This window comes from Sinohyriopsis cumingii, chromosome 2 (genome assembly GCF_028554795.1).
Source record: "Sinohyriopsis cumingii isolate HCF-2022 chromosome 2, ASM2855479v2, whole genome shotgun sequence".
Lineage (NCBI taxonomy): Eukaryota > Metazoa > Mollusca > Bivalvia > Unionida > Unionidae > Sinohyriopsis > Sinohyriopsis cumingii.
This window is the reverse complement of record NC_142962.1, coordinates 65,063,927-65,091,251: the sequence shown is the minus strand read 5'-3', so window position 1 is coordinate 65,091,251 and position 27,325 is coordinate 65,063,927. Positions and strand designations below refer to the sequence as shown.

The following is a 27,325-nucleotide window of genomic DNA, read 5'->3' as shown; positions in this document are numbered from 1 at the left end:
CAATGATACATTGAGAAATTATAGACATACTTCTCCAACAAAAAATAATTTTATTTAATTATTCCCTTAAATAAATGCTGAATAACAACTACGTGGACATTGTGTCTTAAATCTCGTTTTGTCATGATTCCTCGCTCAAAACGTCTTTATAATTATTTTGCAATGTCAATGACGATTGTCATTACACAGAAACCCGACATAAAAATGCAAAAAGACTCGTGTATAAAGTAGGAAAAATGAATGATCAATGTTTACAGGCTTTTGATTCTAATCATTTGTATAGGAGATGTTGAATCGATCTGAAGAAAAAAATGTCGATTATCCATAATTTAGAAAACATTTCCGTTTCCAGAAAATGATGTAATTTAATATATTTTTAAAATAAGGTTAATTACTTTTCCCCACTAAAATTCAATTTGAAAACAATACTAATTTGTCTATAAATAGATTATAATAGAGCAAATAATTTTAAACAAGAAAAGATGTTCTGCACGATATGTATGCTTATAAATCCGATTAAAATTACCTTATTAATTGTGATGTTATGATTAATAGAATATTTTGGGGTATTTACTTTATTTTCTTGAAAATTCCCTGATCTCACTACAGAGATAGGAAAACAACAGACGGTTTAATCGTCGCTGAAGTATTTTCGGGGGGAGAAAAGGCAATGCCAATCTGAATATAATATAGCCCGATGTTAAGTTCAGAAGTTAAAATGTACCTTCTGGTTTTGACCTTTTTTCCGGTGTAAAGTTGGGAGTTGTTATGAACTTCACAGCGGGGTAAAAACCTTGGTTTGCCAAGGTTGTTGCGTATTTTGGACATGGTTTTAGCACGTGGATATTGTGATTTTGATCATAACTGTCAAAAGAAAAAATATCGATTTTTTTTTTTTTTTTTTGTCTGAAAGCCTTAGGTAAAAACTTGCAGAATTAGGCGGAATTAAACACTTTACTGTGTTAACCATTCAGGTACTCAAGTACATACTGGCAAACATTTGAAGATCTGTGTTATTTACTTTGCTATTTTTTAAGGGGGTGCTTGTTGAGGTTTACTTTTAAGCTCTAATTATATTTAAAGGTCAATGCCAAAAAAATCAGGTTAACTTTGATCTCAGTGTTTATATGTAGGTGTCTTAGCCTGCGTCGTTTCACTGTTTGAATGAAGAAGACATTTACGCGTACGAACATCTTAATCCCACGCCACGCATATCCCATAATGTTATTTAAATCTAATAAATGTTGAAATTTTCTCTGTGCGGTTATACACTGGGTCAAACCTTATTGTTGATTCACTTTTTATCTCAACTTGAAGGAGATTCATCTACTCCAGAGATGGTGATTTGTTGGGTTATAATTCAAACTTAATTAAATTCCTGGATTAACAGATGGCTTTTCCTTAAACAAATACTAATTTTCACCCCTAGTTATTTACATAGGAGCTACGTTTATTGCACTAGGCTCGGCATGTATAAACAATTGCATACATGTTGATTTTTCTGAAGTGCGTTTGATGGGTAATAACGTAGTGTAGTCAAATATGATCTAATAGCATCAAAAGTATATAAAATAGCCCGGAGAGTTGCTGTAAAACCATTTCAGGACCCGAAAATGAGTCCAGGTGTTGCAGTGTTGTTGAATATATTTTTACTTACGAATGGACAGCCTGTGCAGGTATGAATCTAATTGTTTTTTTTTTTTGTTGAAACAAAAGTTATTTTTTAATTTTTTTAAAGATATCACGGTTTTTTTATAGAAAAAATCTATTTCGTTTCAAATAATATTTGTCACTAAAGTAACTTGGGCATTTACTTGATTATTCTCTATGTTATTTCAAATGATATTTTCATTCAAGTAACGTGGCTCTAAATGTATTATTTGCTATGTTACTTCAATTAATATTTTCATTTAAATAACTTGGCTTTTACTTGATCATTTTCTATGTTACTTCAAAACATAGTTCCATTCAAGTAACGCGGTTCTTAATTGATTATTCTCCATCTTTACTCCTCATTCTAAAAGTTCGCATTTGTTAAACTTGCCACGTGATTCATCATGGAACCAGTTAGGGACATTATCCATTTTCCATGTTTATGTGTTTTGTGAATAACTTTACACTGAAATTGATTTTTAAAGTTATAAATAAAATCAATACAAATCTGACAACTTATGGACAAAACTGAATACCAATTGTATCACTTACTATACGTTGCTGTCGACTTGTGAATATATATATATATATATATATATATATATATATATATATATATATATATATATATATAATAATAATAATAATAATATCAGGTTTCCGTCTGTCATACATAATAGGGCTGTAATGCAACGTTAGATACACTAAAATAACTGCAATAAATGAATATGTTGTCATTCATTGAAACTTTATATGTAACAAATGAATTTTTAAATATTTATTTTGTCTGTTTCTGCAGGAAATGAAAAGTCATTTATAGATTTTTGACATGTTTTATTTTTATAAAGGATAATTTATTGAGATAAATGAAAGCTTTCTTGTCAGAGAAAAGAAATATAACTCATAAATTTTTCAAATGGTGCGGTCAATAAAATAGCAGTCACACTGATCTGTATCAAGTTTGTCACGATATGCAAGTCCAAATTTTTAAAATTGTAAAATTAAAGCAGACTTAATATCACGACAGATTTGAAGAAGATTTATGTATCATTAGTAACACGACACTATTGTAAGTCATATTTTCTACAGATTAATTGCGCAAACAAAAGAATTTTTACAATCTTGCTATTTCTTGTGCCGATATATCATTTATACGTACTAAGGCATCAGTGTTAAATAGCAACATTAAACCACCTAATTTTTAGCATTATTTTCAAAAGCACTTAGGTGAAAGGTTTGAATGATTTAACTTGCATTGCCTTAGTAAATCTTTATTAAGGCAATAAAATATAATGGACGGATATTGGAGTCATAGAACACTTTAATTTATTTTGCCGTATTCAATTTTCATCATGGCAATAAAGTATAGTGCAAGGCTATTGGAGTTAAAATCATTTTCTTTCTTTGAAAATATTCAGTATTAGAAAAATAGTTTCCTTTCACAAGATATTGCTTGGCAACGATTCTGTCGAAAATAATTCGAACGTGAGTGTGGGTCGATGTTAAATACATTTGGGAAACTAATGAAAATTCACTGTACTTTATACGTCTCTTAAATTAACAGTGTTTTATGTGAAAACATGTTGCGGATCTATCCATCTGTTTAACCGGTCTATCTGCCAAAATGTAACCTAATAAAACCAAATTACATTTTCAGATCCTGGATGAGACCAACAGAAGTAACAACACTGGAATCGTTGAAACTATTCACGTAAGGAAGCTGGTTGACAGTTGTCTCCGGGATTTCTTCTATGTTTTAAATTATGCTCTGCTCTAATTTTAAAATAGCGTGATTTGCAGGAGAGTGTTTTTCCTCAACTGTTCTAGGTTTAATATTTTAACAATGACGATGTCTGTAGACAATAATTATTTGTTTGATATAAATAAATACATGCATACATATTCTAAAACATATAAATAAATAAATAAATGCATAAATATATATTCTAAAAAGAGAGAAAAGCGACCCTATAGTAAAACTATTTTTGATCAATATTTGAATGAAATATAAAATATGTTATATTAGTATTTGTCTTAAAATGGTTCATATGTTGACATTACTGTCTCACGAAAACGTTTCTTTTTCATACAAAGTTATGTTTTTGAAAGAATTATTTCATCGTAAGGGTTATACTGTAACAGTGTACGTAGCACATACGACTCATATTGAAACGGTTTTTACAAACTAGAATTATCCGTCAAATAGTTGTTCCATAATATAATTTATAATTCATGCATGTATGTATGTATGTATGTATGTATGTATATATGTATGTATATCCGAATATAGCAGTGCAGTCAAGGAAGTCAGAATTATTGTGCAAACAATTTAATTTTATTGCTTTGAAGGAAAATCTGGCTAAACGTAACTATTCCCATGGGTTTATAAGAATTTGACTTTATAGGGAGAGATTTTAAAAGGTAACAAACACTAGGAAACATAATTCATATTCGATAAGCCACCATTTCTATAATAAAGTAGATTTATTTGTAGGTGTAAATATTTCTGTCGAGAATGATGTGTGAATATACACGAGACACATTTTTGTGTGTAAAATCTGTTCACCGGCCTAAAACAACTCACAAAATAATTATCTTTTGCCCTATAATTTAAGCTGGAAGTTTTGTCAGAGGACATTACTTTTGAAATGTCCCCTTTTATTGGGTGAAAGTGGAAACTGAATTTCAAACTTAAGTTAAGATTTCCAAGTCCTTATTTTTCTCGTTCTAGAAAGTCACCCAATATAGTAACATGCCTTCCAAAGAATATTTGAAAGACTATTGCATTGCTGTATTTCATAAAATGAAAAACCAGTGAAATGAAGGAAATGCATTTGATTGTAATAAAATAAAAAATATTGACCAAACAATACACTCCGATCATCACTCAGACAGCCAATTATGGATTAACTATTACATTTTCGGCTGTGAGTTTCTTTTGAGCTTGTTTTTATTTAGTTATTTAACTTCAAGATACTTTATTCTTTCAATTAATATAATAGACATGATGGTACTGTTTTTGTTTTAAGTCGGAAAAAGAATGTTTGGGTTTTCAGCTGTCTGAGAACAAGAAGTTATTTTTATATAAAAAAAAAACACAACAGATTATCCACTCTCCGTAAATTAAAATTGTCAGTAAGTTACTAACGAAAAGAGGCACAGAGAAAACGAGAAGAGATTGCAATAGCATTGTCCTGGAAGATCTATTCGAAATATTGAAAGATTTATTTGTGAACAAGAACTTGGCTCCCGCACTGTCATCAATAATGTATTCTTTAAATCAGAAATGGTTACTCGACATTCATTTTGAGCATAGTGTTTTCACGATATCAATGCACTGTTCATGTCTTTGGTTTGCTTCAGGGTCTTGTCTAGATATCAATACACACTGTTTATATCTCTGGTTTTGGTTTAGGGTCAGATCTAGATATCAGTACACCCTGTTTATGTCTTTGTTTTGGTTTATTGTCAGGCCTAGATGTCAATGCACACTGTTCATGTATTTGTTCTGGTTTACTGTTTGGTCTAGATGTCAATGCACACTGTTCATGTCTTTGTTTTGGTCTAGGGTCAGGCCTAGATGTCAGTGCACACTGTTCATGTCTTTGTTTTGGTTTAGTGTTAGGTCGAGATGTCAATGCACATTGTTCATGTCTTTGTTTTGCTTTAGTGTTAGGTCTAGATCTCAATGCACACTGTTCGTGTCTTTGTTTTGGTCTAGTGTTAGGTCTAGATGTCAATGCACACTGTACATGTCTTTGTTTTGGTTTAGCGTTAGGTCTAGATATCAATGCATACTGTTCATGTCTTTGTTTTGGTTCTGTGTTAGGTCTAGATGTCAATGCACACTGTTCGTCTTTGTTTTGGTCTAGGGTCAGGCCTAGATGTCAGTGCACACTGTTCATGTCTTTGTTTTGGTTTAGTGTTAGGTCGAGATGTCAGTGCACACTGTTCATGTCTTTGTTTTGCTTTAGTGTTAGGTCTAGATCTCAATGCACACTGTTCATGTCTTTGTTTTGGTCTAGTGTTAGGTCTAGATGTCAATGCACACTGTACATGTCTTTGTTTTGGTTTAGCGTTAGGTCTAGATATCAATGCATAATGTTCATGTCTTTGTTTTGGTTCTGTGTCAGGTCTAGATGTCAATGCACACTGTTCATGTCTTTGTTTTGGTTTAGTGTTAAGTCTATATATCAAGACACACTGTTTATGTCTTTGTTTTGGTTTAGTGTTAGGTCTAGATATCAATGCATACTGTTCATGTCTTTGTTTTGGTATAGTGTTAGGTCTAGATGTCGATGCCTACTGTTCATGTCTTTGTTTTGGTTTAGTGTTAAGTCTAGATATCAGTCGCGTGAATCTGCATGACCATTCACATCAGAGCAAACCATTGAAGTTGATGCAGTAGCTATGCGTCGAATACGCTCAAATTACTCCCGAAATACGGTTTAAACACATAGCTAACTAAACGTCAGAGGTAAGTTTTGCCTATTTTACATCTTTCCTCTTTACACTTTGCTGAAAATTTGTATGTCACCTAACACCGCATTCACTTTTGTTTCAGAAACCAAAAATTACTTGCTAATGTGTTTTTGTATGTATTTACAATAACTACGACACAGTGTTCCTGGGGTGTCAAATAATTTCACTCGAAAATCATCAAATTCGTTTCCTCAGATAAAAATCAATAACTGATTGTCAAAACCCCTTTAGGTAAATCAGACCTGTACACGGTATTTTCATAGTTTCGTGTTATATTTTGTACACGTTTGCGAACGATAATTGAGAATATTGAAATTACACGTGTTGTATTGATTTTGTAAATTCTTGTGTATATGCTGTGACAAAATACTTATTAAGGCTACATGCACCAAAAAGAAAAATTAAAACGCCCCCAGAGTTTTATGAAGAGACAAATAAAACTAAGAATAAAATCGACAAAGAGAACATCAATTAGAGAAATAAAGAAAGAAAGCCGCATTATATGCTCATATTTAGTCTTAAACATTACTCCCAGCTCAGGACTGGAAGGACGCATATTCGTTAACTGAGGCATGTCAATCTATTTTGTTCCATATAGACGGATTCAAGTGGATCGACGACCTTTGGCTACGAAAGATGCGAAAGACAATGCTTTATGTATTGCAACTATCTCCATGACTACTAAAACCAAGTCAAGAGTAATTTAAATAAGTCGCTATACTTATAGGTTACTGCATTTGTATGGGAAAATATGAACGAGTTTTTTTTTGATGGAATACTGTACGATCTAGGGAGTGCAGTATATCCATCCGACAAAACGAGTTCATATTTTCCCATACAAATGCAGTAACCTTTTTATTATATGCACATTTTCTTATTCTACCTAAGGCTTAATTATATAAACAAAATACACTACAAAAAAAACAACGTAAATGAATGTATGCCCTATTCCAAACTAAATACACAAGCTCAGATTCATCATTCCACAACAACAACATTATTAATGCGCACATAACTCCGCCTAGATAAATTTAAACTTGTCGCGCGCTAGACTAAGTTTTGAAAGAAAATGGCGTTTTTGTCTACTTAAAATTGAAATTTGGAGTCATATTGTGTATGACTGCGCATTGCAACAAGTTTTCTATTTGATCTGGAATGAATAGATTTTTGTATTTTTGTCGATTCTACGAAATTTCGTGATTATGGACTGGATTCAACTGTGCATATTGTACATGAAATACATCGGATTGAAGCAGCGCGGGAGAGGCGTGTTTACATCTGCAAGTGTGTTTGTTCTGTCATTGACTATTTGAAATCATAATGTGGGAAAAACATGAAGTGTTTCAATTGCAATTGTCAAAAAGACGCTATTGAATTTAATGTGTTTTTTGCATTTTGAGTGCAGTAAGGAGGATGTAATTGCACTTGGAATATACTTATATAGTCGAAATTACAGTACAATTTCGAAATGTGTAATCAAGCTTGAGAACTCATGACATGGCTCATGTAATTCGGATTTGAAGAACTAAGAAAGTACATTTTGAGGAAATTCAGAATGTAAAACTGTAAGTATATTTTTTGCCATTCTTATTACCAGCTAAAGGAAACAGTTTATGCCTTTATAACTGGCATGTTATTTGTAGGTACCAAGCAATTTTATGAAATCTGAAATATTGTATCAAAAAAGTTAACGCGGAATGTAGCAAAACAGCTGGTATGTGGCAGTCTAGGAAACATCTGCTTTAGTTCATTCAGAAACAAATTTAATCAACCAAAACGTAAAGCGTCTGCTACACGAGAGTACATGATTTGTTTACAAAGTAGTTCCTAATACACTGTTGGGCACACGTGTCCTGCGCGTGGGTGCAATATGAAGGTGTGCAAGATCGTAAAATATTGAACGATTCTGATAATGTAAAGTTAACGGAGAAAAAATGAGCATATAATAAAGTATTGTACAATCATTGTGACTTAGTAATACCCTTCTTATAGTATTTTCACCCGTTGATGCAGGCATTATATAATTATTCTGGAGTCATCTAAAATATATCTGATGAAGTTTATTTATGACTCGAAAGAATTAAACAGTGTCTAAAATGTAACAAAACTCCAAAATCACTTTTTGACTGTATTTTCTGAATAAACATTAGAATACATTATCCAGCTTAAATTCCGAAATTGGACAAATCAATTTTAAATGGTCTGCTTTATCTTTACTTTTTGGTGACAGTTGCTACGTGAATATTTTAACGGAGATATTATGTGTAATACATCCTACAAGTAAACCGACTGCAAGGGGCGCCCCAGAATTTTTTTTTTTTTTTTTGGGTGGATGGGTGGGCAAATATGTAGCGATCAACTATTAAGCCTTACGGATGTAGGCCAAAACATGTTTAGAGGTTAAATCCGGGGATGGGTGGATGGGGGCAAGTAAGCCACCCCCCCCCCCGCCACTATGTGCGGGCGCCCATGCCCGCTGCATGCCCTGTTAAAGTAATTGTAACATATGCAGCGTATTTATCACAAAAAATTGACTATTATGTGGTCAAAAAGTGAGTATAGTATTCCATGGGATTCCATTATTCAATATTGAATATAGCTTAAATAACGAAATAGGCAAATCGTACTTTTGAGATTGTTTAGCCTCGTGTTTATAACGTCTTCCGCGCGCAGTTATCCCCGCTGATTCACAACACGCACCGTGACAACCCTAAGGTAAAATATAGAGACAGAGTATACATCATATTCGACACCACTATACACTTCAGCATGCTTTTTGTGTCAGGGTTCACCGAAATTAAACACGAAGCATCTTCGACTTCTCCGAGGCCAGACGTTATCTCAACTGCACAAGCCAATGGAAGGTTTGAATGACATCGAGGGAACGTACGAAGCAGACATGAAGTTGACGCCATTACAGGCTGTAGAGATAATGGAAGGAAGCAAAGCGCTGGATGGCACTGGGAGGTCAAAAAGAAAGGTTGTAAGCAACACCATCTACAAGTGGCCGAAAGGAACTGTTATGTTCGAGTTTAGTAAATACAACGTACTACGTGAGTTACATTATTTTGACATTTGGTGTTTTAAGATACTGTTATGTTTTTAATGATTTGAGACAGTACAGGGATTCTCCTTTAGTTTACCATCTACACGAAGAAAGGGAATGAAAATTAGATTTTGAGATACATGTACATACTTAGCACTAGAAAAAGTAAAATCTTAAGTATAGAGCAAATTATGATCTATCATTTTTCCTTAACTTGAGAAAAAAATTAAAAGTTTTCCCCATGCAAAAGTAAAAGACAAATACTAGACTACTTTTTATTACTTAATTATCAAAGTTCTTCAATTACATGGTTGCAAGAAAGCCTATCTACACTAAAACTGTATCACATTCCATTCAGAATTAAAAAAAAGTTATGTTCATTTCACATTACAAAAAAAAACTGATACTGCTAACGTTTGAGTAAATGTGAAAAAGAAGCAAAAATCGTCACACCAATGGATGATAGAAACGCTTTCAAAATTAAGTCTCAAAAATATTGCATTTCTTCATTAGGATTTGTGTGTGTGTGTCATCTTTGACAACTTTGGGATTCCACCCATTTTGTTCACATACAACGTAATTTGCTAGTTAAATGAGCAACTCTTATTGAATTGTTATTTAATTCTAATGTCCATGGGAGAAAAATGGAGACTTATATTAACAGGTGAGTCATTGCCCCCACCCCCTTCCAAAGACTGATAACGTTTCAAGAAAGGTTCATGGATATAGGTGGGTGCGGAGAAATCGAAGTCATTTTAAGTTTTAATTTTTAATACACCTAACTGTATTTTTGTACAGCGGATAGCATCCAGAGGACGGTTCTATCCGCGATGGAATACTGGGAATCTGTCACCTGTCTCCGATTCCGGGAGAGAACAGCAGAACTTGAGAAAGAAGTTGGACATTCCGACTTTATACTCTTCTCCAAGGGCCCAGGGTTGGTATATGAAAAATCAATCCCAAATTTTTCTCTTCAAGTGAGCTTACATGCTTAGGAACGACAATCTTTTGTTTAAAAATTTATTGTGCAAACCACCACCACCCGGAAAACATCCCATTTGAATAGACGTATAAGAGTTCTGAATTTAGTTTGACAGATAATGTATAACTTCTTTTCATGTCAGAATGAATACTCTACTGCTGTCTAGAGAAAGAAAAATGCATCACGCCAGATGGTCGGTGTGTAGATTTTGTAAATAATTGTACAGTGACTCGACAGATAGCAGAGACGTTTTACTTAGGGGCGACATTACAGATTTTGGAACAACATTGTACCATTTCAAGACCAGGTTAAGGTCTCTGGTGTTGATTCAAGGACCTGATCCGAAAAGTCACCAAGCCGTTTTTCGAAACTAGGTATACTAATCAAATAATAGCATTAATGCAATTATTTGCATTAATTAGGTTTAACATATTTACTACATATACTGCGCAAGATTTAAAATTCTAGACCATGAAAAAGACAAATCAACGATATAAATAAAATTCAGTGGCATATGCAGTTGTTCTTGCTTAAATATTTTTAATTATTTTCAGATGTTCGTCTGCGATTGGAAGAATGGGGGGACCTCAAGAAGTCACAATTTCCGAGAGCTGTAACAATGTGAGCAATTTGCAATAGTTCAATTCTTATTCTTGTTTACTAGCACAAAACGAGAGCTTGCAAATGTTTCTTTAAAGTTTAGGTATGAAAATAAACTAATCTAAGGCTCGAGGGAGATGATATCAGCATAATTTAATTTTGTGTATAAAATAATAAATTCCACTCATTTTCCAAATAAATTTGTTTCAAATATCCGGGGCTAGTCATGGTTATTTCCCTGTTGTTCAAAGTCATTTTGTATTTTCTACATGTGCGAAGACTTTCATTAATTTAACCAGTCGATCGACGTCATTGACATTGTTAGTGTTAAAATTTTATGATGAAGTCATAAATCATGTAAATCATGTAGCAAATAGGAAACGGATGATTTATCTAGCGTTCTACACAGCCTTTGTTGACACGATCTTTATATGCATGACTGTTTTTTTAACGTTCTCAGCAGCCTTTGTTGACACGATCCCATATGCGTAATATATTTCCAATTTTTTGGGATCCAGAAGGTGACAATAGCTCATGAGATTGGACACTCCATAGGATTTTACCACGAACAATCTCGCCCTGACCGGGACTACTTTGTTGATATCATACGTACAAACATAAAAGCAGGATACGAAGATGACTTTAAGAAATATGAGGCCGGCACGGAAATTGGCGTGCGGGAGCCATATGACATTGGTTCCGCCATGCATTATGGACCTACGGTAAGTGACGTTAGCATAATGTGAGCAGATATTTCACACACATTTTTTAATCACACTGACTTTTCTCTTACTAAGCATGAAGCTCAAACTCAAGTCCACATCGAATTAAAATCGATATTAGGAAATTATCGTACATCAATATCATTTTAATGTAGTACACTAGGTGAGTATGAGATAAGAAAATACCCGACGGTTGTATGATTGAAACTTTATTCTTAGCAAAGTCAAAGAATACAATTTTTTTCTTTGACTTTGACCTAGGGTTTCCTGCTAAAATTATTGTGGATATTGGTGTGGCGTGCCAGGTTGTTATGCCGTCACTGTGGTAGGTGTGGGGTGGGGTGCTTCCAATATTTTATTTAAATTATTATAGAAGTCCCACCCAGGCTCGATTTTGGTTGGAAGTTGGATTATTAAAAGATAGATGTAAAGCTCCGAGGCCCCCAGTCAGCAATGCCGACGGTTAAATGATTGAATATGCAAAAAGTGAAATTCAACGTATAACAATTGAATGACAATTCAATAGTCAAATGATTAAAATTTCCCACGTACTCTCCTTCCGCTCGACCCTTTTATAGCCTATCGCATCATTTGATTAGTAGCGTGAGATAGCTTTCCACCTGTCCTTGTATTCTACTCATCTGAGTATTCTTCTCTCCTATTCCTCCTCTTCCTCCCGACTTCTCCAAATTCTTCACTCCACAAACTCCTCGATACTCCTCCTCCTTCTCCACTTTCTCCTCCTCGACTCATTTTTCTCCTCCTCCTTCTCGACTCTCTCTCCCCGACTAGACTTGTCGACTCCGACTGCTCTGCTAGTCTTAATTCCGTCTCCCTCGTAGAGACTCGGGACTTCACTGAACCAGGAGTTCTGTCCTCTAAAAGCTTCCTGTGAAAACACAAGGACGGTACAATATTTTCCTAAGCCCTCACAGCTCAAACTACACCCAGCTTATCATCAGATGACGGCTATTAAATTTCTTCGGTCATGCATTCATTCACATCGAAATACTCATACGTCCTTGTATGGTAAAACAACGTCGTAATAAAAGCACGGTATCAATTACTTGTCAAACATATATCAATAAATTTCCTCCCATCAGTTCATATTCCTAGTCGCATTATACTAAGCAATATCACAGCAATCAGACGCATTTCTTTACATTACAGCCCATACAAAGTACACAAATATTCAAATGTTCATTCTCTGATATATCCATATATCCATATTAACTAGTCTTACACACCTCAACCAGTTTCCAAATTCACAATTCAAGCATGTGTAAATTCTATCATATCACATGAATAAATCAACTAGTTTACTACGAAGTAACCTATTATCAAATGACAAAATTAATTCTGACCACAAGCTAACAATCTGCATAATTCTCTACATAAGACTCAAATACGTCTGTAAATGAACACTACAAAGGTAATTCTACTACTAAACGATCATAGTAATTAAGTATACATACCACAATAATTACAATTACTATGCCGCAATATTCTGCAAAAATCGAGAAAATAACTTACTGACATTTACGAAGCTTTGCCTTTCCTCAGAATCTTCTCTCTAAGTTTTACCGCCAAATTACGAGTGGCTCTCTCGGAGCAACTCTATATTGCTCAGCAATCTTCCTAGGCGAGACTAAACTTTCGCTTGCTAGTTAGAAGTTATAATTCGGATCGAAATTGTTATCACACCCTCCGTTTCAATTCCGATTGGATGTCGCTTTGACCCAATCCAATCAAACTTAGCGGACAACGTTCTTCTCGCTCTCTGTTTTCTCGCTGTTCCTCTGATCTTTGTAACACATAGGTGGGAACTCGCTCGTTCTAACGCCTCTGCCGATCCAAGATGCCGGATCTTCTGTCTGGTCACGGTAATCTTGCGTAAGCGATTAACTCTAGCCCGCGGCTGTGTTCGGACATCAAACCACGGCTTGTAATAATACCTCTGTATATACACGACTTAATAACTAGGGCTGAGAAAATGTGACAATTGGCTAGAAAGACAAAACAGCGAATAAAGCATGATGATTTATTTGATATCAGTAAGGACTAATCATTATTTGAATTTATGATCAGTGTCAAAATGTAATTACATAAATTGAAAAGTGGAATATTTTTACATTTTTCTTTAGATTAAATTATGTTCTCTGTTGGTATTGAAATAAGTATTATTTAGATTTTTTTTGAGCATCTGTGAATTTATCAGTTTAAGGCCATGTCATTAAAGCTGACTGGATATGTAATTCCTTTTCAAAGGGCATCCTAATTTGTAGCTACTGATTACTGCTTTCCAAAAGTGAGTCTAAGAATGCTTATTTATTGGTACTATTATGAACTGAAATATCAACCACTTTCAAATTCACTAAAAAGAATCCTGAAAATGTGGCATAAAGACAGCTAGATGGAGAAAGACTATGCACGATGATCCACATTTTTAATATATATATATATATATATATATATATATATATATATATATATATATATATATATATATATATATATATATATATATATATATATAGATAGATATATATATATATATCTTTGTGTGTATCACCTGCATTAAAAACAGCAAATAAAAAACAACAATGCCAACAGCAAGCACACACACACACATACACCAACACCAATGTAAACCAACACATTTTTATGATGCAGTGGTTCAGTAAAGATGAGAAATCCCACACCATTGAGCCGAAAGACAAAGGTTTGATGGGCGTCATGGGTCAGAGGGAAGAACTAAGCTTCATGGACATTAAAACAGCCAATGACTTTTACAGATGCAATGGTAAGCAGCACCTAGAAATTTTTTATAATTTGCAATGGCTGCAGTAAGTGAGCCATCATTTTTGGCACGTGTTGTGTTTGGGAGCGATCGATAAGGCAAAGATATATTCTACTGAAATGGAAATAGATTTTTTAATATGTTAAACGTCTCTTTGTTTGCTCGAAACCAAACTAGATGATTTAGATGTGTTTGTCTGCAAGGTTTAAAGTTTATTCCTAAAACAAGTAGACAAAATATTTCTTAGAAAATGAGATTTGTGTTCTTTATTCCTTGTATTTATTCATCTAGTGACACTATATTGCGGATTAAAAATTGTAAAAGTTTTTAATCGCTAATGATCATAAAGATGCCATTTTATGTGTTGTTTATTTACCAGCAGAAAATAGGACAATTTAACTGATGATGAGATTGAATTGTTTGATGCAGAAGTTACATCCTCATGTTTACAGAATGACTGTAGAATGTTGATACATTTTATGCTGATTATTTGGATTTTGACAGAATGACTGAATACAGGTTGATAATGTCCTACCGATTATCTCAGCTTTGATCGAATGACATGGAGGTTGATAACTTCGTCTAGATTTTGACAATACAATTACAGATTATTTTAGGAAGGTTTCTTTATCGACGCAATATATTAATCACAAAGCGTACCAGTCAAGATAAATTTATGCTTAGAGCCCCGTATATTTGTAGATGTAATATTAAATATTGAATGGCGGGTGTGAAGAAGACAGAGATGTGGGTAAATTAACTGTTCATAATGATGTTCTGGTTGGATATGCTATTGCAAGCGTAGAAGGCATAATGCTTATATAAAGTTATTGAAATTTTTGACTTAGATTCATTTTTAGTGACGGACATTCTTTAAAGGTCAGACACTTAAAGCAAAAAATTCTGCGCTAATATAGATCCCAAGGTTTTGTGTGAATTATCATTTATTATTGTTAAAGTAAAGCAACACATTCTTTCTTCAATGAATAAAAAAATATCTTATTAACGAACATTTCTTTTTAGAACATCAGCCAGCAAAATATGTGAAACTAGACGTAAAATTATTACTCATCCCCGATCTAGTAAACATTGGATTGGAACCATTAAGAATGCAATACATTAAGGCTAGGATATTGTTTAACATATATCCAGCCGAAATGAATGAATTAAATATGAAATATAAAATTTATTATATAATAAAACTATTATTAAATATATCAGTGTATGTATTAATAACTGCAAAATCAAGTAGCTTTTTCACGACAGGAAATCATATTTTTTATCAAGCTCATAGACTTGTAATATTTTGATTTAAGAGAATAATAAACTTCGTTTGATCTTTAGATCTGTAGTGAAACTTTTGTGATCATACCGTTATGCCAATACTTTTGTGGGAATGAAATTTGGGAATATGAAACATTTCGATTTAATAGACACTTTCATAATGAATATTTTAGAAATATAACAAATGTACGAAGAAATATTAGTAAGCATAATTGTAAATTAAAATAAATTGTTAAGAAAGGATATATAGACTGATGCGCTTGGATGTTTATTCTTGTATTAAAACCGTCTTCTGAAATTAATATAAACAAAATTGGTTATATATTTTAGAGAAGAAAAAAAAAACATCGGAAAAATACGAAGAGGTTTCAAACTGGAAGAATATTGTATTATATTTCCTAAGAAGCGTACTTGTCTTGAAATCGAGGACGCAGATCCACACATTACACCTTTAAACGGGTTGTTGGGTTAAAATTCATTATGCAGATAGAAAATGTTCCAAATAACAAAAACTTCAGCTTGCTTGTTTGCAAATTTATGAGTGAAAGAGAAATTGAATATAGGTTTCGATAGATACACTCCAGTATAGATTTCCTTAGATAGGAATGTTGACTTTACACTTCACTATAGGTCTTGATAGATTGGTCTGTTGATTTTACACTTCAGTATAGGTCTCGATAAATAAGCATTGTCATTTTACACTTTGGTTCAGTTTTCCCCAAAAAATCATATTCAACATTTAAAAGGTGAAGTGCACTTTTCTTTAATATACACCTTGGAAGTATGATGTCGTGATAATCCATGTTCTCCTTCTCTTTCGATTTACTGCTTCTTTTTATCTTTCTTCTCTTCTCTTTTGCACCATATTGACGCCAAATATATTATAAAATTGATTGTTCTTGACACATATGACACATATACAAGCGTCGTTTTGCTATTCTTGTTGTTTTAAAATGTTTTTAACCGTGTTCTTTTCTCATCTGGCAATTCTGCCTTTGGTAATTAAAGAAAAATCCAGGTACAAAGTTTGAAAGTGTGAGGTGCGGTCTGGTTAACATACTTCCCAAGTAATCTGTAGAAACCTAAAACAAGCGACCGAAGAACATATAACCCCTTACTGACCGGTCTATCTGGTTAGATAGTTGTATCTGCTGGCATGAATGCATGCTTCTGGATGGGATCCTTCTTGGTAGCCATGTTTTCTCCTTTTCTCGTCAACGTTTTGGATCGTCCAGTGATCGGTAGTTGCGGGCGTTGTAGACAAGCGTTTCGTCCACTTTGAGGGGCGAATCTAGATACAATTTACTAATGCCAGAGTTATAGGGACGGTTGTAGCGGTGAAGATATTAAGATCTTTAACCATCCGCTCTAGTAGGTCTCAAACTTTAGTAAAAAAGAGTACATATTATTTGGATGCATCCCTGGCGATCACTACATATATGCCAATTTGTACAGATGGAAGGTAAAATCAATCAAATGATACAACCTAGGATACTGAGGATAATCTTAGGAAGTCATCAAAACAGTTAATAATGTGATAATACAAGTCTGCAACGGTCATCAGGAAAGCAAAAACAATCAAAACCGATGACTGATTATCATATATAAGATTAAATTTGTCAATAAATCTAAAATTTATGATCGATAAATACAAAATATCTAATTCATTAACTCAAAAAACTCTTTAGTGTACAATGAAAAGACAATATTGCTGTTTTCATCTTCAGAGGGTTGCACGAACAACTTAGAATGTAAGAATGGTGGTTACATTGGTCCAAACTGCGCATGCGTCTGTCCCTCAGGTCTTACTGGAAGAACATGCGACGACGTCAAGAGAGGCACACCAGGTAGGGTAACCAGTGAAGATGAGTTAATTAATTTTTAAAAAAAATCTTATTTCTAATAAATTTTCAAATATACGGAAAAAGTTTCTAGTGTTTTAGTTTCATGCATAATAAAATAAATATATAATTATATGGAAATTTATTTTTCTTTCTTCCAGATGCATCTTTCTGGGCTTAGAATATTTTTTTGCGATAATCATTCGATTATCTTATAAACGAATTATTCAACATCTTTTTGTGTTAAGGAACTTTCCTAAGATATCAGGACTATTTCTAAAGTCAGCAGGAATTGTTTGCGCAATACTATATATAACAATTAAGTAAAAAATTGTGAACTAAGGCATTCATTCAAACATAAGCAGACTGCATATCGGGTATCTGGCTTCCCGATGTTCTCTGAAATGTATTTGAAAAATTTTAATGGATGAAACTGCTATTTTGTGGGGTTTTTTCAATATAGCTCTGCACGGTGTGTAAGAGATATCGAAGACTGGGATGAACTATTTCACTGAATGGTGAACATCCTAAACATCACCATGAACTGACACTCGGAGGCTTCTATACTTTCCATTTCTGCACCAATTCTTTTTTAAATAGGTTGTGGCGGTATCCTAAGCGGAGCATCTGGAACTTTCACGACACCAAACTTTCCAGGCAATTATCCTGATAACGCTGACTGTTATTGGCTTGTCCAAGTAAGATGCCATGTCCATTCTTAATATTCATAGTTCTTCTTAACGGCAAGTTGTGTGATATGATAACCATTACTAAAAGCCTATGGATTTCTAAACAACAATGTAATTTATTGCTAAACGTTATATTTTGATTTTTTCCCTTTCTGCTCCATTTAGAATTGATTTGTTGCTTAACGATCTATACCTCAAGTGTCAAATATGGATTTAAGAAAGTAAAAATTGAATTCTGCTTATTCATATTATGCACCAGAGTAAAAAATGTGGCATTTTTTGTGAATCCGAAATGTAGAGTCAAGATCATCTTGGAAGAACGTTTTGTAGATGTCATGTTTATCAACTATAGGTCCCGCAAGCATCGGAAATCACCGTGACCTTCGATAACTTTGAGATGGAAGACGACGAAACATGCTACTATGATTGGTTGGAAATCAGAAAGTACGGTTTGCTTCTGGCTGGACCAAAGTAAGGGCACTTTGATATCAATCGTGTTTGGAGGCAAGCAGTCTCTTTTCAAAGCTTGATAGTTAAAATGGCGTTTATTTAGCTTATAACTGCCAGGACAAACCATGCGGTGATTTTTAAATGCTAATAGGTACTGGAGGCTTGCACTGTGCTTCTCAGCCGACGTTTTACATCTACAAAATGAGAAATTATGAAATCTGAAGTGAGCTAATTTTTCCAATCTAATTTTATTCAACTGGAACGTAATTTTCTCATGTGCATGTTAGGGCATTAACGTCAACTTTGTAATAAGTGTCATCAAAGAAAGCTACATTAATGAATACATTAAACTGCCATTGTAATAAGTGTCATCAAAAGAAAGCTACATTACTGAATACTTTAAACTGCCATTGTAATAAGTGTCATCAAAAGAAAGCTACATTACTGAATACTTTAAACTACCATTGTAATAAGTGTCATCAAAAGAAAGCTACATTTCTGAATACATTAAACTGCCATACAATTCTATTTAATTTCCTTAATGAATTAACAAAATTTCTTAAAGACTGGTCGTGTTTTATTACTGAGATTTTCATTATTATAATGTACAAAGGACTGTCTTTTAAAATTATGCGTCTTTTCATCGAGTCTGGTGTGACAGTGTTTATATTTTTACTCGCAGGTTCTGTGGAAATGGTCCATCCGGCCCGATAGTTTTTACAGGGCAGTCCCTGATGTTTCATTTCCATACCGATGACGGATATGGATTCAAAGGTTTCAGAGCATCCTATACAGTCCGACCCAAATAAGCTTCCTGTAAGACTTCTTAACTTGAAACATATTGATTCGCTAACACTATCCACTTTGTCCATTAATACATGTTTTTCAGAAAGCATTATACGTACCAATATTTCTAACTCACCTTGTATTTGATCCAAAGTATCATGCTAATGAATTTAACCAAATGTAATACGCATAAAAATACTATTTGAAAATACGCAGCATGTAATAGCTGGATATTCATGAACTCTTAGAAGACATTTGAACATAATCGAAGTGTAAATATCATGCATATACTATATATAAGAAAGGAAAGAAAGAAATAGGTATAAAATAGATATGATTTGCTGTACTGTAAATTTTTGCAGGTTATATGTCTGTATTAAATTTATTTATTTTCAAAATGAGGCCCGTACAAAGTTATTTTTAAATAAAACGAAATAAAATTTTAACGATTCCAAAGTTTCAACAATTTTTCTTCGGCAGATGACAGAAGACAAAGGCAGACAACCGCAGACGATGCTGATATTTTAAATACGGAAAGCACTAACCATACCGTGCCATTTGATCTAATGATGTTCTTAACAATCTCATATATGATGTCATAATAATGTAATATTGATAATAAAAGATATTGCACATTATATAATAATTTGTTATAAAGACTTCTTTATTGTCAAGGTATAAGTATAGTTCAACAATAAAAATCCGCCCATTAGACTTTCTCAGTGTAATATACACGTGGGTCCATTCCAGTGCAGTCGCAAAATAGGTGCTGCTGTGCATCCATCTTGCATACTATGAGCCGCCAGCATCGAAAGTATATGTATATCACTTTGCCTGTTTCTCAGATAGACTTTTGACATGGTAATATCCATGTCAATGAAAGATAAAACGGATACGACCATTTTTGTCGAGCTATATCAACGGTAATTGAAGTTAACATTATCTGACGGAAACGCTGTAACGTACACTCAGAAAAATAAAAATATAGAAAATGTGTCAACAAACTAGTGACAAAAATTTAATAATATTATTCAATAACCAATACAAAATAGTATTACTTGTTCATTATCTATCAGGTGAAACATATATCTATCTACATTTATCTACATATCTGACCTACTCAGGTCTGTTGCAATAAGCAGTAACATCGCTGGCTACCCGTGCACCGCCCGTAACATCTGAGATCACCCCATACATTAGGATCTCTTGGCAAAATCGGTGTACGTAACGTAGCTTTCATAATGAAATTATTTAAGCTATTAAATTCATCATATAAATAAATGATATTTTAACTTTCAAACATTATGTAAATTTACAAAAGATAATATTTAATTTCTACTACATAAAAAATGAGGGTCACCTATGAAAAGAAATTCAGCTCATACGCAGTACGCAATGGACATTCGCCAAAAACCAAAATCATATTTCTTCGGGTGGAAAGGGACAGGATGATCAGTGATCTATTTAATGTTAAAATGCTTTAAAGATATGAAACTTTCACTTTCAAAGATGTATATTTTCTTGCATTTTCCTGACATCACATGAATCACTGACTGCACTTATACCTAGTAACAAATATATATTAAACGAATAGGAAGAAAAAGCCTCAGAAAAGAAAGAACACACACACACACACACACACACACACACACACACACACATATATATATATATATATATATATATATATATATATATATATATATATATATATATATACACGACAATCTCGAGATGATTTATACATAAGTATTTTGCTTAAACACTGTTGCAAGCGGCGCTGTCCAGTTGTCAGTTATTAAGACCTATCTATTATGTATGAATGTTGTACATTTAAAATAGAATATATATGTTTTCCATATACAGATTCAAAATGATTGTCAGCAGACCTTCAGTCATTCCCCCACCCAAAAACGTCCCTGCATTTCGCTCCATATTGACGATTGTAGTTTTGTATGATTTGATTATGAGGTAACAGTGTAAACTTTTATAAAACAAATTATTTTCTTGTGAAGTAGGAGTCTCGGGGACATTAACAACTATATGCATCAAGGAGTTTTTATCGAATCTTCTAGTTTGTTTATCGATTGCCATGTCATAGTCTTGATTTGGGACTTACTAGTTTCACTGCTAGGAGAAGCGATATAACATTGTTTTATAATTATTATGTCGAGAAAATATATAAGGTCATAAGAAATTTTGGGACAGTAAGGCGACATATTTATTTAACCATAGTTTAAAGTTTTAATCCTATTAAACATAATTGATCTGGTATGTCATTTCCACTAGTCGTTGTGCAGTCGATAGCGTTGCCGTCGTTGTGTCTTGATACAGTGATGGCTATATGGTGCCAATGAATTGTAAAGTTCTAAATATACAGCAATGAAATTGCACAAAGAACCTTAGAAAAATAAACCCTTGCAAGTGATTTAAAACAAGAGGACATGCAAAATTAGGAAGAAAATAAATCATAAGGTAAGAAATAATGCAAGATTAAAGACAAGAACACACACACACACACACACACACACACACACACACACACATATATATATAGTTACGAGTCTATGCTCTTAAAATAAGTTACAGAAAAGGGTTAAAGGGAACAAACAAGCTTTATAAAATTTAACAAATGATTTATTTCCCTAGAATACAAAGAGAAAATGAGAAAAAAGAACTTACAGTATTGCTTATGAAATCCCAAAATAATCCAGGAATTACAAACACGAGTCCTAATAAAGTAAAGTTCTGAATAAAACTAAATACAAGTTCGGAAGAGATCCCAAACTGAAGGCGATGAAGTGTCCGTTATACCTTATGGAGTGCTGATGTGTCAACAGTCTTTTGTTGCATCACATTAATATTATTCCAAATTTGAATATTCTATACATTCCAGAGAACGTCTTTATCCAATAATTGTATCTGAGCACTTTTGTATTTCCAGAGAATCTAGTCAAAGGACCAAATCCTCACAATTAGCGTTTTCTAAAAAATAAACACATTACCTGAAGGAAAATAACTTTCTAGAATGATTTAATGAGCCTTGTTCACTGAGCAAATTCCAAAACCCCGACCCCCAAAAATCATATTTACTCCTTCTTGTTTCCTTGAATAATAATCTTGATATTAAACATATACACGTTGAGAATAATTTAGCTATGTATTAGTTGTTGACATAAAATAAAATAAAAAAATAAAAAAAATGTCAATCAGGTCAAGCAGAAATGAACTCATTTTTGGACAAGTCATCTCTTGAGAAGTGTACTCTGCTGAAAGGGTAAATAAACAACCATTGCACGGTTGGCACATTGAAATCCAATTATCCAGTTACAGTAGAACCCATATGAAAGACCACTCATTCTATGTAACAAAACCAGTGCCCCCACTGAACATCAAAACAACATAAACATAGTCTGTCATGATAGTTGGCCATAATTCTATATGATCAATTCAGTATACTGGGTTTCAACCAGATAAATATAAAGGTTGATATTTTTCAATAATGGATTTAATGTTACGAAGCTTGTTGTGGAGATTTTATTCCACATATTTCGCTAAGTATACAGAACTTGACAAATTATATAATATTTAAAGTCAGTACACGGAATGTTCCATTCGAAATAGGGTGACCCCTGCGCTGCTTTGCTACTTTATCAGCCATTTCATTAACCCGAATATAATGCTGACTCAGCAGTCAATAGTATGGAATACTTTTTCTAGATTGCTCGTGAAAATTATTGTTCTGTAAGATATGAGATATTAACGGGTTGTCAAATCTGAGATTTTGCGGGGCTGTCGATGTGGAGAGAGAAATAAAAAAAAGTTGAAAGTTGTTTATTTAATGCAGGCCCGGCCCTAGGGCAAGGCGAACGAGGCAACTGCCTTGGGCCCTGCGCTTTCAGGGGCCCCACGCCGCTGACGGAAATCAACTCCGCAATGCAGTGTTTTTGCTTGGGGCCCCGCTCATCACTTGCTGCCTCAGACCCCGCACATCTTAGGGACGTTTCTGATTTAATGGTAACAATTTAGTTCAAGAATCTGAATATGGTTGTAATTCACGCAGTAAAAATGGAGGCATTGTCCGACAATCGGCTCGAAGTGGTGGCATTGGTGTTGCAAACGAAGCTTTAAAATGTTCCATCTTTCAAACCGCACGTACACTGGGACACATATCCACACCAAATGAATTTGTCTGAAACAGAAAATAGTTTGCTTAGGACTGTTTGAATTGGTAAAGGTAAAATTGTACCCTGTGGGTTCCGATAACCAAGGTTCTGAGTTTTGGCATAGAAATGTGCAATTTTGAAAAAATTGTGTGTGTGTGTGTGATTGAGTGATTTGGAATTTTAACGTAGCTTTAACAATTTTTCAGTTATATCGCTACGATGTCTGCAGTGTAGCAGTTTATAGTGATGTCTAGCACTGGGGCATCATACCGCAGACATGGAGCATGATGTCCCACCCAGTCGCATTATCCTGACACCAGGCCGACCAGTCCTAACACTAACCTCTTAATGCTGAGCGCCAAGCGAGGCAGCTGTTAGTACCATTTTTATAAGTCTTTGGTATGATTTGGCCGGAGTTCGAACCCGCTACCTCCAGCATCCGAGGCAGAGGCTCTAACCACTAGTCCACCGGAGTGGTTTTGCAAAACTGATTTTTTCTGATTTTAGATGAGGACGAATTAGTTTCTAACAATGTGGAATGAAGTTTTGTTTCTGAGCATACAAGGTTTGCTTCTTGGGCTTTAAGACTTCATCGTATGCGGGATTGGAAGATCCAAATGAGTACTGTATACAAGGTTTGATTCATGGGCCTTAAGACTTCATCCTAATGCGAGACTGAAAGATCCTGTGCAGCCATTTACCTTCGTTTAAGTTAAAGTGATGATTGATTTGCCTCAGAATATAGGTTTTGTGCAGGGGGAGGGGGTCGATTGGTCCCAGACAAAGTCCCTGACGATGAATCAGATCAAGCAATCCCATAATCATTGATTAGACTTGAGATGCCGTCTTTCGAAAAGGTTTTAATGAGCATGTGCAATTCTTCACCTGCCCGACCTTCATCTTCCAGAAGGGAATTCAACTATTCTACGAGGCTGTCGAATGACACTCTACAATAAAAGCTAACATGTTTTGAAAACTGACAATTCTTGGCGACAGCCATTTCAGCTCATAGTATATACTTTGTCAAAAGGACAATATTCCAAAAGGCCTTACTATTATCAAGTGTTTGTGACAAACTATAAAGAAGTAAAATGGAATTGTTGATCCTTTGTAACGGATTTATTTGTTCGATTTGCTTTCAACGGTACTTCAACACAAGAAAGGTTATATTATTCTGTGGCAACCGAAGTAAAGAGCCTAGCCCAGAAACATGACAGAGCGATTCTTTCGTTTGGTACGATCCATTGGAGGAGAACTGTTTCTAATATTATATTGATACTCGATAGCTTTATGTTCCCGAGATTCATATCAATAGAAAAACAGTATTAAGTTTCATCGATGACTCGTCAATAATCTGTGATGGATATGTACCTGTTATGGTCAGACACTTATTAATCATAAATTTATCTTCTACATTGCTCCATTTATATTCGGGCTGACACAAATGGGGATAAAGTTAAGAGAAACATTAATTTTTCTTGCAGGAAAACATTCTTTGAAGTGTCATTTATTTCTGGTACTTGGCTAAGTGGCGAATCAGATCCACCCTGGCCATCAATTATCTGACTCGGCTGATATGTAATTAAGAGCATATTTTGAGGTTTTACCACTATCACTGGTGGAGACCATCTGGTTTTTCAGAATAGCCCTGGTCGTCAGGATCTGACTCGGAACACGTTAACTTAGCATAGTATGTGGTAATAGTTTTGTCACTAGCTCGAGTCCGGTGATGTTTCAGAACCGCCCTGATCGTCACTCTCTGACTCGGTAGATATGTGATCGTCCTCAGGAAAGCATGAGGTAAAATACTTCTATCACTTGCACCAGCCTATTGGTGTTTCTGAGCTGCCATGTTCGTATCTGACATGGCATTGATGTAACCGTAGCAGCTTCTGAAGTAGTACCGGTATGACTAGTTCAAGCGGTACGCTGTTTCAAAACTACTCTGTCCGTCAGTATCAGACTCAGCATATGATATTCTTCCTCAGCACAGTCTGAGTTGTCACTGTTATCACTAGTGGAAGTCGTACGGTAAACGGACGATTGTATTAAGAAGAAGGGTAATTTCTTGTCCGAACATTCATGTGCTGAAGTTCGATGTACCATCAGGAAATACGCAAATGATCATCACAATCTTTCATGTTCAACAATGAAGACGGTAGCATTTGTTACCAGGTTCTGTTGAGCCTTTCGAATTTTCGTCTGACTGGATCTACGGTGCTTTTTTCTGCTGCACAACGATGCGTTTGATCTGAATTCAAGCCCTTGGTCAGTACGGATGTATTTCAAAAACGCAAAGCGATAAATGAAATTAGTGACCAATACATAGGGACTGTCTGGGCAATATCGTCGGATATAGCTTGTACTTCTTTCAGTTTTGTAAATTAGCTGTCAATAATCATGATGTATATATTCCCTTAGTAAGTTTATTCAAATAGACTATTGAACATCGATAACAAGTTGTGCCATCGAAATCCGAGTTTAATTTCCTTTACTGGCGCTCACCTACAACTTGGTCCATATTTGGTATGTGTGCAGGGACCTTCATATTTTTGTTCTCAACCTTACCACATTATCTTTAACAGGATCATAATACCTCTGCCTGAATGCATTTAAAGTCTTAAATAATTTGTTGTTTCTCTATTTGTCTGTTTTCAAAATGTATGCCTTATTCAATATATCTATGGGACAGCCGTTTTATATATTTCTGATTTATGTTCTGCTGTATGACATGGCGATTTGTTTTGAAAAATATATCTTCTTGAATCTGCATTCGCCTTGGCTTAAAAAGTGGTGAAATTCGAGCTAGTCCATATCAGAATCACACCATGCGGCATGGGCATTGCTCAGGCTGCGCATGTCGACCATTCAGTAAAGGACGATATCACCTTTTGATTTTGTTGCGCTTCATGTTGTTCTGCTCAGAGGCGTCGTCAACGCTAGAAATGAACCTTACTGGTGATTCTACGGCGTCGACCTCGTCGTTTATTGGTTGCCCACCGCTAGCAGTGCGATCTTCTCGTGGACAATTGCGTCGCTTATTTGCTTAAGTACGTCGTAGCGAGCCTGATCGTCTGTGCTGAGGGCGACCACATACAGCCGGTCCCCCTTTACTACGCGTTTCAGGAGGTACAGCAACAGATGGATCTTATGGCTGCCCGAGGGCCAGATCCACTGTGCGCGAAAGTGGTTTGGTTGTTAGTCAGCCTTAAAAAAAAAAATCGTCGTTGCCTATCAAGCCAAGATATCAAGTGATCACCTTCTAGAAGTGAACTTTTCTGACCCATGCGACAGAGAAATCTAGCTGTTCTGCTAACCTTACTTTTCTTATCTCAGTCTAGTCATCTCAGACCAGTAGCAGCAGAGAGGGCTAACAGACCAAGGTCGAAAAGCGTCGAAAAACTAAAAATAACCCTTCTTACGAACAAAGAAAATAAAAGCATCGACATAAATTTAACCAAAAGCGTCGTCACAAATTGAAGCAAAAATAAATCTTCCAAAAAGATTTCTCAAATTGGTGTTACTTTACCGTCGTTGTCTTTTTTTTTTGTTCATAGAATGGTTTATTTTACCACGTGAACACTTTATTGAGGTCGCGCCCTCTCTGCTCTATTAATTTATCCAAATATTTTATCAAGACCCACACGATATCTTGTTCTTGGATCATGTAAATTTATCGTTATAAATCCGTGCGCAACTTGAGCTCGTGAAAAGAAATTTCTGAATTTCGGAATTTTTGTGTATCGTTGAGTAACATAAATGACATCTGTATTTTTATGTCTGCCACGAGAAAATATCTTGGCTGGATTTGATTGTTTGTCTAG

At 34.6% G+C, this 27,325-nt stretch overlaps 1 protein-coding gene across 1 annotated transcript; it reads left to right on the top strand.

Moving 5' to 3' along the window:
* Window positions 1-1,561: 1,561 nt before the first annotated feature.
* Window positions 1,562-19,981, top strand: LOC149805061 (blastula protease 10-like). Its single transcript, XM_089946933.1, has 12 exons — window positions 1,562-1,676; window positions 3,311-3,364; window positions 8,921-9,188; window positions 9,980-10,118; window positions 10,718-10,784; window positions 11,282-11,485; window positions 14,159-14,288; window positions 17,297-17,416; window positions 18,011-18,108; window positions 18,452-18,570; window positions 19,232-19,365; window positions 19,816-19,981. The coding sequence occupies exons 1-11, from the start codon at window positions 1,614-1,616 to the stop codon at window positions 19,356-19,358; spliced, it is 1,389 nt and encodes a 462-aa protein (XP_089803059.1). The 5' UTR covers window positions 1,562-1,613; the 3' UTR covers window positions 19,359-19,365; window positions 19,816-19,981.
* The last annotated feature ends 7,344 nt before the right edge of the window (window positions 19,982-27,325 follow it).